The sequence below is a fragment of the Brachycentrus maculatus genome, unplaced genomic scaffold, assembly GCF_059751285.1.
Source record: "Brachycentrus maculatus isolate JH-2025_06_01 unplaced genomic scaffold, ASM5975128v1 h1tg000237l, whole genome shotgun sequence".
NCBI classification, from domain to species: Eukaryota; Metazoa; Arthropoda; class Insecta; order Trichoptera; family Brachycentridae; genus Brachycentrus; species Brachycentrus maculatus.
This window is the reverse complement of record NW_028280988.1, coordinates 17,600-30,801: the sequence shown is the minus strand read 5'-3', so window position 1 is coordinate 30,801 and position 13,202 is coordinate 17,600. Positions and strand designations below refer to the sequence as shown.

The following is a 13,202-nucleotide window of genomic DNA, read 5'->3' as shown; positions in this document are numbered from 1 at the left end:
GTCTGAGAGATTGCATTACGACTGCAGTCAGTCTACTTTCAACCTCATTTAACTACACAGTATGTAACATATTCAGCACTTTAACGGTTAACCAGTGTTTCAAAAAAATATCCTTATACATTTGCAACATTTTGAGTGTGTCCAAATACTTGTTCACAAAATCTGGATTATCTCCAATTACAGGAGTTATTTTCATATTATTTTTTGACATCTCATCAAAGATGAAGAAGAATATGGAAGTCTGGGCATTTACGGGGCTGACGACCGTCATAGGCTGGTTTAAGTGATCACTTTACACACGTGTAACATTCATCAATTCTACCCATTATTGACAACCACACTACTCAAATTCTTGGAAGTTCTGTATATGTTCTGTAAAATTGGTTCATATATACAGAACTTCCAAGAATTTGAGTAGCGTGGTTGTCAATAATGGGTAGAATTGGTGAATGTTACACGTGTGTAAAGTGATCACTTAAACCAGCCCATGACGGTCGTCAGCCCCGTAAATGCCCAGACTTTTATATTCTTCTTCATCTTTGATGAGATGTCAAAAGATAATATCCTTATACATATTTTCAAGATGAAACCAGGGCATCAGTCTTAAATGGAGATTAAATGAGCCTATCAATGTTTCATCAGATACAAGTTCTTATTTCCACTCCCTATTATAGAACCTGAATATTGAGACCGGCCAGCTTCCGACTGACCGAGAGTTAATATAAACATCTGCTTTGCGTTCATCATCTTAAGTTTACGATTCAGACTTTAGAAGGATGCAACATACTGTGTTTATAACTTTGATGTAAACGACGTATTTCCCAGATAAATAAAAATACTTTTTAAATCGTATTTTCCTATCTTTGCCTTAGAACCCGCTATGGAATTTGAATGACGCATTACGCGCATAAAACTCGAAGAATCTAACATTGTTTTCTCGGTACTAACACGTGTAGGTACTCGAAGAAATCGTAAACTGAAGTAGGGAAATGTGACTAGTATCGCGTAGGTAAACATTAAATTAGACTTCGTACCACGATTATATTTAGATGTAGTATAAGCGTCGATTGATGGCAACTTCTAGATTTTAACAATTTTTAGAAATTAAATAAATATATTATTTACATATATTTTTGACATATCGCTCACTCCTTTCAAGAACGTCATAAATCAAAAATCGTCAATTTTGAGTTGTGCATGTTTTCGTACTGCCCAGAAAGTGTACTATATCCCAGCAAAAGAGGCATATTTTTAACTTAATATTTACCCGCTACAGGGCAGAAAGTGTTTTTTTTGCATTTTGAAGAAAATGTATTATTTAATTATTTTTTTAAATATAGTAAATATTTTTCAAATGGAGAAAAAATATTCAGGTTTTACCTAAAAAGATCTGTTGCACAGTAAAAAGTAAAATAAGTGGCTTGATATTTATTTTTAATACATTGTATTTTATGTTTGAACTTTAAAAACGTTCTCCTGAAAAATCAAGTTTTTTTTATTTATGACGTTCTTGAAAGGAGTGAGCGATATATCCTAGGGTAAATTTCATATAACTTACTATGGAGGGTCTTACTAAATATTCAGACGATATGTATCCGTCAATTTCACTCTCGAGGTATGCTAAACTAGTTGAACAAAGCTCCTGGTTGACAATCGGAGGACCCTAGTTCAAATCCTGGAGCAGAATTTTTTTTTCTGTGATGTGTTTTTTTAAATTTAATAATATATAAACTTTAAAGACTTTTTTAAATTTTATTTTTATAAGAAATGAATAGTAACTTCATGTTTGTATGAATGTAGGTAAAAACTCATAAACACAACATTGGTATATGAGAGTATTTATGAAAATGAATACAATGTTTTTTTTTTATTTGGCGCTTGTTTTTTTTCCTATGCAACACTCAGTAAAATAATTATTCTTTAAATTTGTGTGTTTAAAATGAATTATTTCCTCTTAAACACATGCAGTAATAAATTCTAGCAAATTAGAGTATTTATTTTCTTTGCATATTATACGCGCATAGTGATGAGCGCAAAGAGCAGTGTTAATGTATTTATATCTTAATCATATACTACATGAATGCAAGGTGATTAGTATTTCGTTCCAGGGTAGCACGTAGTATTATTATTACACTAAATATCGTCAGTAATTGAACCTGAGACCTTATTCAAGTAGCCAAATGTGCTAATCATTGAAAAGGATTGAAGTAAGTATAATAAACTTTAATTAATGTATGTATGTGGGTTAATATAATTTACTCGTTTTCAGACAAAGTCAATAAGCTTATTTTGGTAGGAACGTTAAGTAAATACACGTCATGCATGGCATGCGTTCCGAAATTGCTATCGTGAAATGTACAAAAAATCAGAATCGAACATCTTATATATGGAGATTTCAATTAAAGAAGTCTAATTGAGTCAATAAATTACCTAAGTCCATCTTTATAAATGGGAAAATCATTGAATTTTTTAGAACTCAAAAATGTACTTACATGTTCAGCTTTATAATAATATATCACTTTTATAATAATGCATTTTACAAAGACGATATATAAAAAAAAACTTGATTTAATTTGTATACTTATATACATTTATTATACCTGAACAAAACATTTTTTTTAAATTTGAATACATCAACTTCTAAAATAATGTATATTTTGTAGTAGACCGTTTGAATTGTCAGCAACGTCATAAATTTTATTTCTATTTTTTCAGTTACTAAAGCATTTCTTCTCTGTTTTTATTCACGCTACATTTAAATGATCTACCTTCATGTTTTTTAAAATACCGTACAACAATGTTTTCATTCATCATCTCTCCGCAAAAAATAATTGAGTTGGTAACATAAATAACGTTACTTACATTTTTCAGTAACGGGTTCACGACCGATGAAATTGAGAGAGTAAAAAATCCTGCATAATTTTTGTACTGAAAGGTTTTCTTCAAGCCTATATTTTGTGGAATTTAAAATAAATCCTGTTAATTATTTGTCAATGGGTAGTAAGAATGATTTCGATGACCATGTTATATATATATATATATATATATATATATATATATATATATATATATATATATATATATATATATATATATATATATATATATATATATATATGTGTGTATAAATTATTATTATGATTACTATGAAAACAATTTCTAAAATAATAAAATGTATGTTTGGATAATTTATTTTATACTGTTAACTCCAAATACCACTTCGAGGGCGCTTTAATTAAACTTTGAAATATAAAATTGAAATTAAATATAATTATAATATTGTGTAGTCAACATAACTAACTAACTAACTAACCATCACGCCGCTTCTCCGCAGGGGTAGGCAGAGAGAATAGAGCGCCACACCACTCTGTCCTTGCAAACATTCTTCGCCTCTTCCACATATGTGTAGTTGTGTGGTCAACATATTTATTGTAATATTATGAACTTAAGTACAGTTTAATAAAAAATGTATTACATTTTTGGATCAGTGGAAATGATCCTTAAGAAATTTTGGCAATCATATTTTTTTGACAATTTGTAGATATTTTTTTGACAGATAAAATAATGTAAATATTGGAGATTATCATTTATCTTTCTGGGTCGATAAATCGATATTCTTAACGTTTTCGATTCCAATTGCTTCGATTCCAATGCTTTTTAAGAAGCATCGAGCATTCCGTATTCTATTTGATCGTATCGCGTCGGTGACCTGTGTTCCTTTATATACCCACTCTTCCGCGTGGTTATAAAACAGTCGCTCATAAGCGTTCGCTGCGATCGAACGTTGACGAAACGGTGTATGCCTACTTGCAAACTGTGTGCGAACTTTTCCGATTTATCTCTCCGATCGTTTTCTGCGCTCCTGGTGAAGGAATATTTTTGTAATATCGAATATTTTATAAAAACAGAAAGTTTTATTTGCTTCGTTATTATGTGGATAAGAAACTACGGCAAATTGTGAATAAATAAAAATTAAGTGAAAATAATATTATTTTATCCAGTGACTAGTGCCAAAGAAAATTGAAGGAGAACATCACACTTACAGTAAGTATTTTTTTTATATTACTTAAAAAGATTTATGGTATTTATGCAAATTGTATATCGTAGGACTTTACTTTGTTATTCACTTTATGATATTTAATTACTTAAAAGTAACTTGATCAGTTTTTGCTTGTAATAAAATAAAAAGAAAATAAATATTTCTTATTTTTATGTTGACCCGTCACCATTTATTTATATAAATTGAAAGTCAGGGGTCAAATTCGTTATGTAACAATTTAGTTGATTAAACATAATGAGGTCTCAACATGTCTTAGCAATTAAATCTCAATTTTAATATTCTTTATTTGCATCAAAATAGGTTTTACCGGTGTATATTGTTGAGAAAACAAGTTTTCGTCACTCACACTAAAGAAAGATGAAGCGAAGAATTTTACCGTTAAATTGGCAGTGTTACTTATTATCGTGGATAATTGCGTTTGACCACCAACTCTCATATTAGTTTGATGTACCTTCATACTTGCTGTTATATTTGGACGTCATACGATGCTGGTCGACTGGTCGACTTACGGTTTTTTTTTACTGCATTCTTCTATATCTGTTATTTTCTACATGCAGACGGGCATCTAACATTCTTTGAAGGATTTTTTCGAAGGATGTACATTAAAGACGACTGTTTAATATTATTTTAATTTAATGATTTTTATTGGTGTCTTCTTGCATACTTGACGATAGAAAACTTCGATGTTTATTGAATCGGTAAAAATGAAATGGTGGTCTAATATAATTTTTTGGAAAAGCATACTTTATGATTTAATTTTTTGAACGCTTATAAGTTTTTTATTTTTATTTTTTAAATAATGTTAACTTTGTTAATAATTACGTGTGTTTTGCTGATTCTTGAATAACGTACTGTATAAAAGTGAAGATCACATAAATAAGTTCTCTTCAATATCAGGGATTCATTTTTTGAATATATGCAAAACATTTTGATGCGTAAGTGAAAGGTTGAAGATTATAAAATGATAAACAGAATCCTTTCAACGCATTGTCATTTTTATTTAAGCTTTGAAGCTACCCTTTTAAAATTGTTTTTGATACTCGTTTATTATTCCGCTTTTATTTTAATGTATATTTTTAATATGCTGCTTTCAAAGTTTCATCTGAATAAGGTTTTTATTTCAAGATATTTTAGCAACTGGATAATTATTTTTATAATGATAGAATCAGGTTGTTTTGCATTCTTGAAATCCTGTCTTCAAAGATAATGATTTCCTACAGACTGGAATTAAAATCTCATTAACTCTTTTAGACCTAAAACATTTTTACATAGGACGTGGATACAAGGTCGTGAAGTAATTCAAAATATAATTTTTTGTGTTAATTGTTATTTTGTTAGTAATTTGTAAAATTTTATGATCAGAATTATAAAAAGTCGGTAGGTTTGGTATTAATTTAAAATCCAAAGATTTTTTTGTGAATGTAGTAAATAAAACAATAGTTTCAAACTATTACAAATAATATAATAGTAAAAAAAACTATAATATAGTTTAAAAGCCAAATTAAACGTTGATTTGAAAAAACTAATTATTTCGTTCAGCCATTTTTATTCCCATGTATAAAGATAATAGTGCGATGTACGTAATAAAAACATTTGAAATAATCCACGATATTTAAAAATGATAAATATAGCTTTACGTTTGTGATACATGTTTTTGAATATAGTTATAGTATAATTTTTTACCAGTTGAAACATTAAAATAATTTATTTTAGGCTTGAAACGGGTCGGAATTGGTGAAATATATTCATTAAAATCGTATCCTTATGTCTTTTATTATTAAAACTTAAAAAAACTTTGATAGGATTTTCAATATTTCCCTAATTATCGTTAGCCTCAAATGCTTGCTTATTTTAGATTTTAAAAAAATATTAACATTGAATATACGTTAGTGCTTGTTTATATCAAAAACAATGAAATATTAAAAAAAAATGTGATATAATTAGGCAGATGAAGTATAATAATATGTTTTTATTTTTATTACGACGTTAGCATTTCTTTTAAATCCTTTACATCTTATTATAGGTTAATTATGTTCAATATTCGCTATGGGAATCAATTCGATACCCACGACTTTGTAATCAGGTGCCATTATTTTCTCGTTCATGGGAAATACTTGTATTTTAAATGTCAACATTTGATTGAAGAATAAAGTCGGACGTTGCAACACTAGCACAAGGTTTCAATAAGAAAGCCCATATTATTATATGCATACATTTCATTAAAAAAATTATCGACCTTTTAAATTAATCTATCGTTCCTGCAATTTGACATCATGATAAAATAGATGGCCTTTGATAACCTTAATACGATACTTAAGTTTTTTTGAAAATATTTACAGCGTGTATGTATATACATATGTTACATGTTTCCTCTCAATTCTGTTTTAATCACTTTTTAGTTTATAAAGCTAAATTTTATGTAGATTTTTTATTCATGTCTCAACATAGATTTTTAAAAAAGTATACCAATATCACTGGTATGTTTTTGGTTTGTTGGAAGATGTTGCTTTTTAACAATAAGCCCACCAATGTACATATTTCTTTTCTGTATATGAAGTTTAAATAATATAAATTTATAATTTTTTGGCAGTCACTTTACGGTAATATCTATCAATTTTTAATTTAAATCTTACTTGGTAATATTATTAATAGTGGTATTTATCAAGGAAAACTTAAGTTTTAAAAACTATGGAAGCCAAAGTGAAGCAAAGTCCAGAATTTCTGAACAGAAATTTGGAAATATTGTAAATGTATCGACGATATTTTTAGGTTATAATAGTCTTCCATGGCGAAATAACGTTGTCTTTATAGAAAATACATGCAATATTAAAAAAACTATATATGAAACCGATTAACCGAAAGCAGGTTGGTAAGAACGAGTATCGATATATCTCAAAAAATATATATTATAGATAACAGGAAAACCACCCAAAATATTTTTTCTAAATATGAATGCATCTTTATTTCCTATTCGGAATTTCCACTCGGAAAATCAAATCCGGCAAACCCCATCTCACTATAAATATGTAAAATATTTTTTTGACCGTTAAATGAAAAATTTTAATTAATTTCTACCCGGATTAAATATTTCACGTTAGTATGCGGAGAAGTATTTTAAAGGCATGTCAACAGATTACATTTGCCTAATTTGGCTGGAGTCAAGAGGCCAAGCGTTTTCTAAGCATATTGACATAATGAGTACATGTGATGTTTCATATTGACATGCTCATTTTTTTCCGAAGGTCACGTTAAACCAGCAAGACCAGTTTTTTCGTCGCGGTTTAATTTTATTTTTAAAGTAAATATTAACTTAAACAAAGCTTATAGTGAGCTTCTTTTCAAGGTAATAATATTTTTTTAATGGAATAACTCACTTACCTTCTTTTTATTTTTAAATTTAATTTTAAAAATAGTATTGCAAAAAATAATGATATTAATTGATATTAGTAATGTTAGTAAATAACCACTCACCGACTACTTCTGTCTACCGGTTTCGAGACGTACCCGTCTCTTCGTCAGGACATACACTACAATTTAACAATCATGCGAACAACACTACACCACACCCACTTAGTACTATTCACATACACTATCACTACACATGCAAAACATGCAGAGCGAGTTGTTAGTCCCACCATGCTTTTGGGAAACTAAAGCATGGTGGGACTAACAACTCGCTCTGCGTGTTTTGCATGTGTAGTGATAGTGTATGTGAATAGTACTAAGTGGGTGTGGTGTAGTGTTGTTCGCATGATTGTTAAATTGTAGTGTATGTCCTGACGAAGAGACGGGTACGTCTCGAAACCGGTAGACAGAAGTAGTCGGTGAGTGGTTATTTACTAACATTACTAATATCAATTAAAATGTTTGACCACAAAGTAAATGCTTTGAATATAAATAATAATGATATTCTTTGAATTTTTTCTGTTATTTGTTATGGCATAGTTAGTTGAGTTATAAACTTTTTAATAAAATATTTTAAAAAAACTTAGTATTTTTATGAATGAACATACCTTTTAACACATAAACTATCAAAAGCCGACTAGTCAGCTTTTCGCTACTAACCGTAAAAGACCTAACACCTTTTAGTCGGTTTTTCCAACGTAAATTAAATTAAATTTATTCAATCAACAACAAAATCCGGAGATACAATAGATGCAATTTTAGGTTGGTAAATAAAGTTGGTTAATTTAATGTTAAAATTGAGTTATTTTAACAACTAATCGTTATCAGTATTTCTCATAACGTAGTATTGTCGTGGATGTTTCTTTTATCTTTATTGCTTTATTTACACATGATAATTTTGATTGCTTATAGTGAATGCATTTTTTTGAAACGTAATGTTACCAAATACCATTTTTATTTTAAAAAATAATACTTAATCAAAAACCAAAAAGTTTGCAATGGAAAATGATATGTTTTTTAAAAGATGTAATTTGACTTTCAAAAGATGCTTTAAAATTTTTTCATTTTGACCGTAATAGCAGCGCCATCTGTTAAACATAACAGCAACAAACGCAAAAAAAATATTGCTCATGATGGACAGCGTGCTTTTTGACAGTTGCTGTCACTTTCTGACATTTTCTATGGTTTCGATTGCTTTGTCGTTTCAAAGATTTTTAATATTTTCATTGCTTCACAGCCAGAAATGTGGAATTAAAAGTATTATAAATGTGTGTTTTCTATTTCATTTATTTTTCATATATCGCTCATTTGGTGCAACAATGACAGAATCACATTTTTTTTTAAAACAAGTTAAATATGTCAAAATGTGCGGAAAGACTGTTTACATCGGGAGACACATCGAAATAATTGATTTTAAGGTGAAATGCTGCGAGATGGCGCGAGTGTCATTGTAGAATTGAGCAAAATGGCGCCATATCTGTTGGTACAACATCTGACTGGCATCTCCTGCAATATTTCTAAAAGTGTCATTACCCCAATAAAAGCTAATAAAATATGTAAATATTTTTTTTTACAGAGTAATAGACTCTATAATATAGAGAATCTTAGTTTACATAAAATCTAAAAATATCCACAAATTTCGAAAGAGATAATTTATTAGTCCTAACTAAAAATTATTCAAAAATATTTTACACTGAAAATATTCATTTGTTTATTGATTTGGCGTTTAATTTGTAGAACTCCATTTTAATTTATGCATTAATTTTAAATCAAACACAGATTTTTTTAGTCTACTAAGTTGTATTTTATTAACAAAAACACATAAAAAAATTAAATTGTGACAATTATTTCGCCTTGTTAGGGCATTATCAAACAAACATTCGTTTGCTAATGCCCTAACAAGGCGAAACAATTGTCACAATATATTGTTTTCATGTGTTTTTGTTAATAAAATACAACTTAGTAGACTCAAAAAATCTGTGTTTGATTTAAAATTAATACATAAACTGAAAATATTCCGCGACCTAATTTTTTAAATATCTTTTAAAATCGTTGGTTTTAAAATTTTAAAAAATAACTGCTATTTGAACAAATTATAATCGAGCAAAGTTACATCAAACATACTGAGGATTATTTAATGATATTTCAGTTTGTTCATATTTTTATGATATCTGTACACGAAAAGGCGTGTTTATCTGCGCGTTGATATTGCGTCACGAAATATCTCTGAGTTTAACACACTTACCACTTTTTCGCGTGAATTGTAATATGAATACTGTATTTAATTAACTATACAAATACAGTGTTTTAGCATCACTATATTGTGAAACCCGTCCCATAATTGGAAATTCTGGAATAAATGAAGGTCAAATTCAGAGTTTGAATGCAAATACATGTAGTTCCGAAATTATAATGAAGCGGGGATAGTCGCCAATTATTTGCTAGTGCCGTGACCGCAGAGTATAATGAAATGTTTAAATAGTAAATCAAATAAAAAAAAATCCCAATATTTTGAGTGTTTTCAAATGTTGTGAATAAAATAAGCTGCATCAAAAAATTAAATCATGTTTTCAGAGCGATTCAATCAAAATAAATAGCAAAATAAGAAAAAATAAAAATATATTTAATTCAAGTTTTACCTGGTAAATATTATTATTTCTATATATCTATTCTGACACGGAATGCATAGAAATACGTGTCACAATAAATTTTAAGCAATAATGGTATTTACCAAGTACATCTTAAATCAAATATTGATTGATATTACCACAAAGTGACTGCCGAATCAATTAACGAGAAAATTTAAATTGTTTCTTGCGTATTTCACAAATATCGTATGCATTAAGCTGAACCGCTTTTATGAAAAACGGATTTTTTAAGCGTTCACCAGTCATTATGATTTTAGTGCTCACAAACAAAGCAAGAAGTTCTATTGACCTCTTGAGCTGCAAGAATATATTTTTTCAAAATGCTACAAATTAATATAAAAATTAAATTAATTCTATACTTAGATCGTCATTTCACCATTTTTTTCTATAGGCAGCTTAGCGAGTTAAATGTAAAGGTTCCGATTAAAAAGATCAACCTGAAAAATAGTGCATATTCATAGTAAAGTTTTACATTATGTACTAATTTGCCTTTATATTATTGATGATCTAGAATAACACTCCGTCAATCCAATGATCTACCGTATGCACTACTAGGTGCGAATTTGAGTGGAAAAGGGATTTAAACTGTGTCATAATTAATATTTAATAAATATATAATATTGATATTTCATTTTAAAAATAAAACTACAGTAAAAATAAATTGTTGGATGCTAATTTATATATTTACAATAAAAAAAAAATAGTTTTTAAAAAAATCCTACAGTTTATTGATTTATATAGATTTTTTGTTAAATATAAAATAAAGAGCCTTTCGAATAAATATATGTTTTTTTTGCAGATGTCTCTAAAGACGAAGACGTTACTTTACCTGTTGGTAATCATCTACGCAGTTTCTCTCACGGAAGCCTTTAATAGCGACCGAAGAAAAGATCAGAATGAAGCAAATAAAGCCGCGTCGCGTGCCCTTCATATCCCGGACGATCCAGCAGACTTGCCATTAAGTAAATCGATGAACGTCAAGGTTCCAGATCATCCGCACCAAGAGCCTAAAACTCGCGTGAGAAGAGCGAGGCAGAGACACGACAGGATCTCCAGAGATTCGCAATTCGATCCAGAAATGGAAGCGATTTTCAACTCGCAAATGCAAACGTATTTACCGAGTCAAGTAACCGATCAATCGGGCATTTTCCCAGATGCCAACAGAGGGTACAATTACCAACAACCCTTCTTCAACCCTTTCCAGACTCGTCCGCAAACAGTCCATAATACATTTATCCCCCAAGGAGACCAAGTGAATAATTATTACTATCCAAATCCCACCGTAAATGTTCCATGGAACAATGCGCAAAGTGGTTTTCCAGCGCCATTTTTCAATGGACAATTCCTCATTGTTCCTGTGCCCGTTTGTATGCCCAATACTCCGCCGACTGATGAAACTAATAGTAATATTACAGGTTTCCCAACCAGAGGCGATTTTGACGTTAATGTCGATGATTATTACAATTCTTTGACTGGAATTAATTTGGGCGTTGTGAGACCGATCCGGCCGCCCTCGGTAACGCAGCCGCCCGTCGAGCACGTCGATCCCAACGATGTTAGACCTCCGGCGTCCTCGATTCTCGTGCAGTCGAGGCCCCCATTGAGCGTCCCTCAGCCGAGGCCCCCTTCGAGCCTCACTCAGTCTAGGCCTTCGTCCTCCACCAACCAGGGCAGACCTCGTCCCAACAGACCCAATAGCCAGAGACCTAGCAACCAGAGGCCCAGCCCGCAGAGACCGATGCAGAACGGCAATCGTAACCCGCAGCAGAACGTGCAAGACGTACAGAAAGTCACCGACGCCGACCGCTGCGTTTGGGCCATCATCAAGTGCTGTCCTTTGACCGCGAACCAGAACGACTGCTTCACTCGGCTCGGGTGTCCGGGAGCATTTTACGATAATCCTTGCGATACCGAGCTCGGAAAATCTCTTTCTGAAATTGCCACCAGTGTGCAAGAAAATGGATTGATATTTTCATAATTTAGCCTGTGTATGATTCTACTAAGACGCTTTATAATAAAGTCTTAATTGATCTTTGTTGTTCCTTTATAGATGTACGTATTTGCAGCGACCTTTCTACAGTATGTACCGCATTTTAATGCAATAATTTTAAGGTTTAGGTATGTACTTTATGAATCTTAACTGAAGATTTATATATATATATATATATATATATATATATATATATATATATATATATATATATATATATATATATATATATATATATATATATATATATATATATATATATATATATATATATATATGTATATAGAGTTTTTTTATAATTATAATGTGAAGCTGCTAGCGTTTGACAAATTAATATTTAGCAATCTATGTTTTGAAAATATGATCAAAATGCAGAAGGTATTTTTTACATGAAATATGATCTTATTATAATAAGTTATTTGTGAGTCCGACATTCGGATGATATTCTTTTACAATGTGCCAAAATTGTGTGAAATTTAACAAATCTTTAATTTGATACTTAGTTGCATTAAAATTTTGTTGCAATAAATCGTCAATTGATGTTAGTATAATAGCTGTAGTCAATTATTATTTGCGAAATAGGTCAAATAAACGATAATTGTACCATGGTGTTTTCCACACTTTGATACTGAATTGTTTTTACCATTTTTGCTAAATAAAACATCATAGAGTATAAAAAATATTTAAAAATACATTTCTTACAGTATTAAAAATATATATATATTTAACAGTTGAAAAGAAACTTTTCTTTTTCCTTTTACATGAAAATCGGTTTTATTTTATTCTAGTTTATCAATAAACTTTGTTAAGCTATCGCAACGTTATGTATTTATTAATTGATTTAATCATAAGTATACTTTCTAATGACTTTTTGACTTTTTTTATTTACAATATGAATAAGTTAGAAAAAATAAACTTGGCTTTTGGATTGTTTGATATAAGGATGTAAAATTTGGCTCAAAATTTTAATTTTTTTATCGATTCTAATTTTATATATGATCATTCTTAAAAAAGGGTTTTAAAAAATATGTTTTAAATATTTTAAAATCGGACGTTTCAATGCTTCCATTACTAATAATATTTTTATTTTTAAAAGCGA

The 13,202-nt window shown here is 29.8% G+C and overlaps 3 protein-coding genes across 11 annotated transcripts in view; 2 read left to right on the top strand and 1 right to left on the bottom strand.

Annotated features, from left to right (window-relative positions):
• Nucleotides 1-13,202, top strand: part of LOC148306568 (uncharacterized) — a 100,120-nt gene that overhangs the window by 75,947 nt on the left and 10,971 nt on the right. The window lies entirely within an intron of this gene.
• LOC148306569 (uncharacterized) overlaps nt 1-13,202 on the bottom strand; it is a 198,861-nt gene that overhangs the window by 174,867 nt on the left and 10,792 nt on the right. The gene's annotated exons all lie outside the window — the stretch shown is intronic.
• LOC148306570 (uncharacterized) overlaps nt 1-13,202 on the top strand; it is a 93,080-nt gene that overhangs the window by 75,479 nt on the left and 4,399 nt on the right. The window contains exons 1-2 of one of the 4 annotated variants that reach the window (XM_088264728.1): nt 3,754-4,044; nt 10,913-12,280. The exons of 2 other annotated variants lie outside the window; for them this stretch is intronic. In XM_088264728.1, coding sequence (XP_088120854.1) covers nt 10,913-12,091 — 1,179 coding nt within the window. In that variant the 5' untranslated portion in view covers nt 3,754-4,044 and the 3' untranslated portion in view covers nt 12,092-12,280. Of the gene's footprint in view, nt 1-3,753; nt 4,045-10,912; nt 12,281-13,202 lie in introns of those variants that run through there. One more of the 4 variants, XM_088264727.1, reaches the window with a different exon arrangement.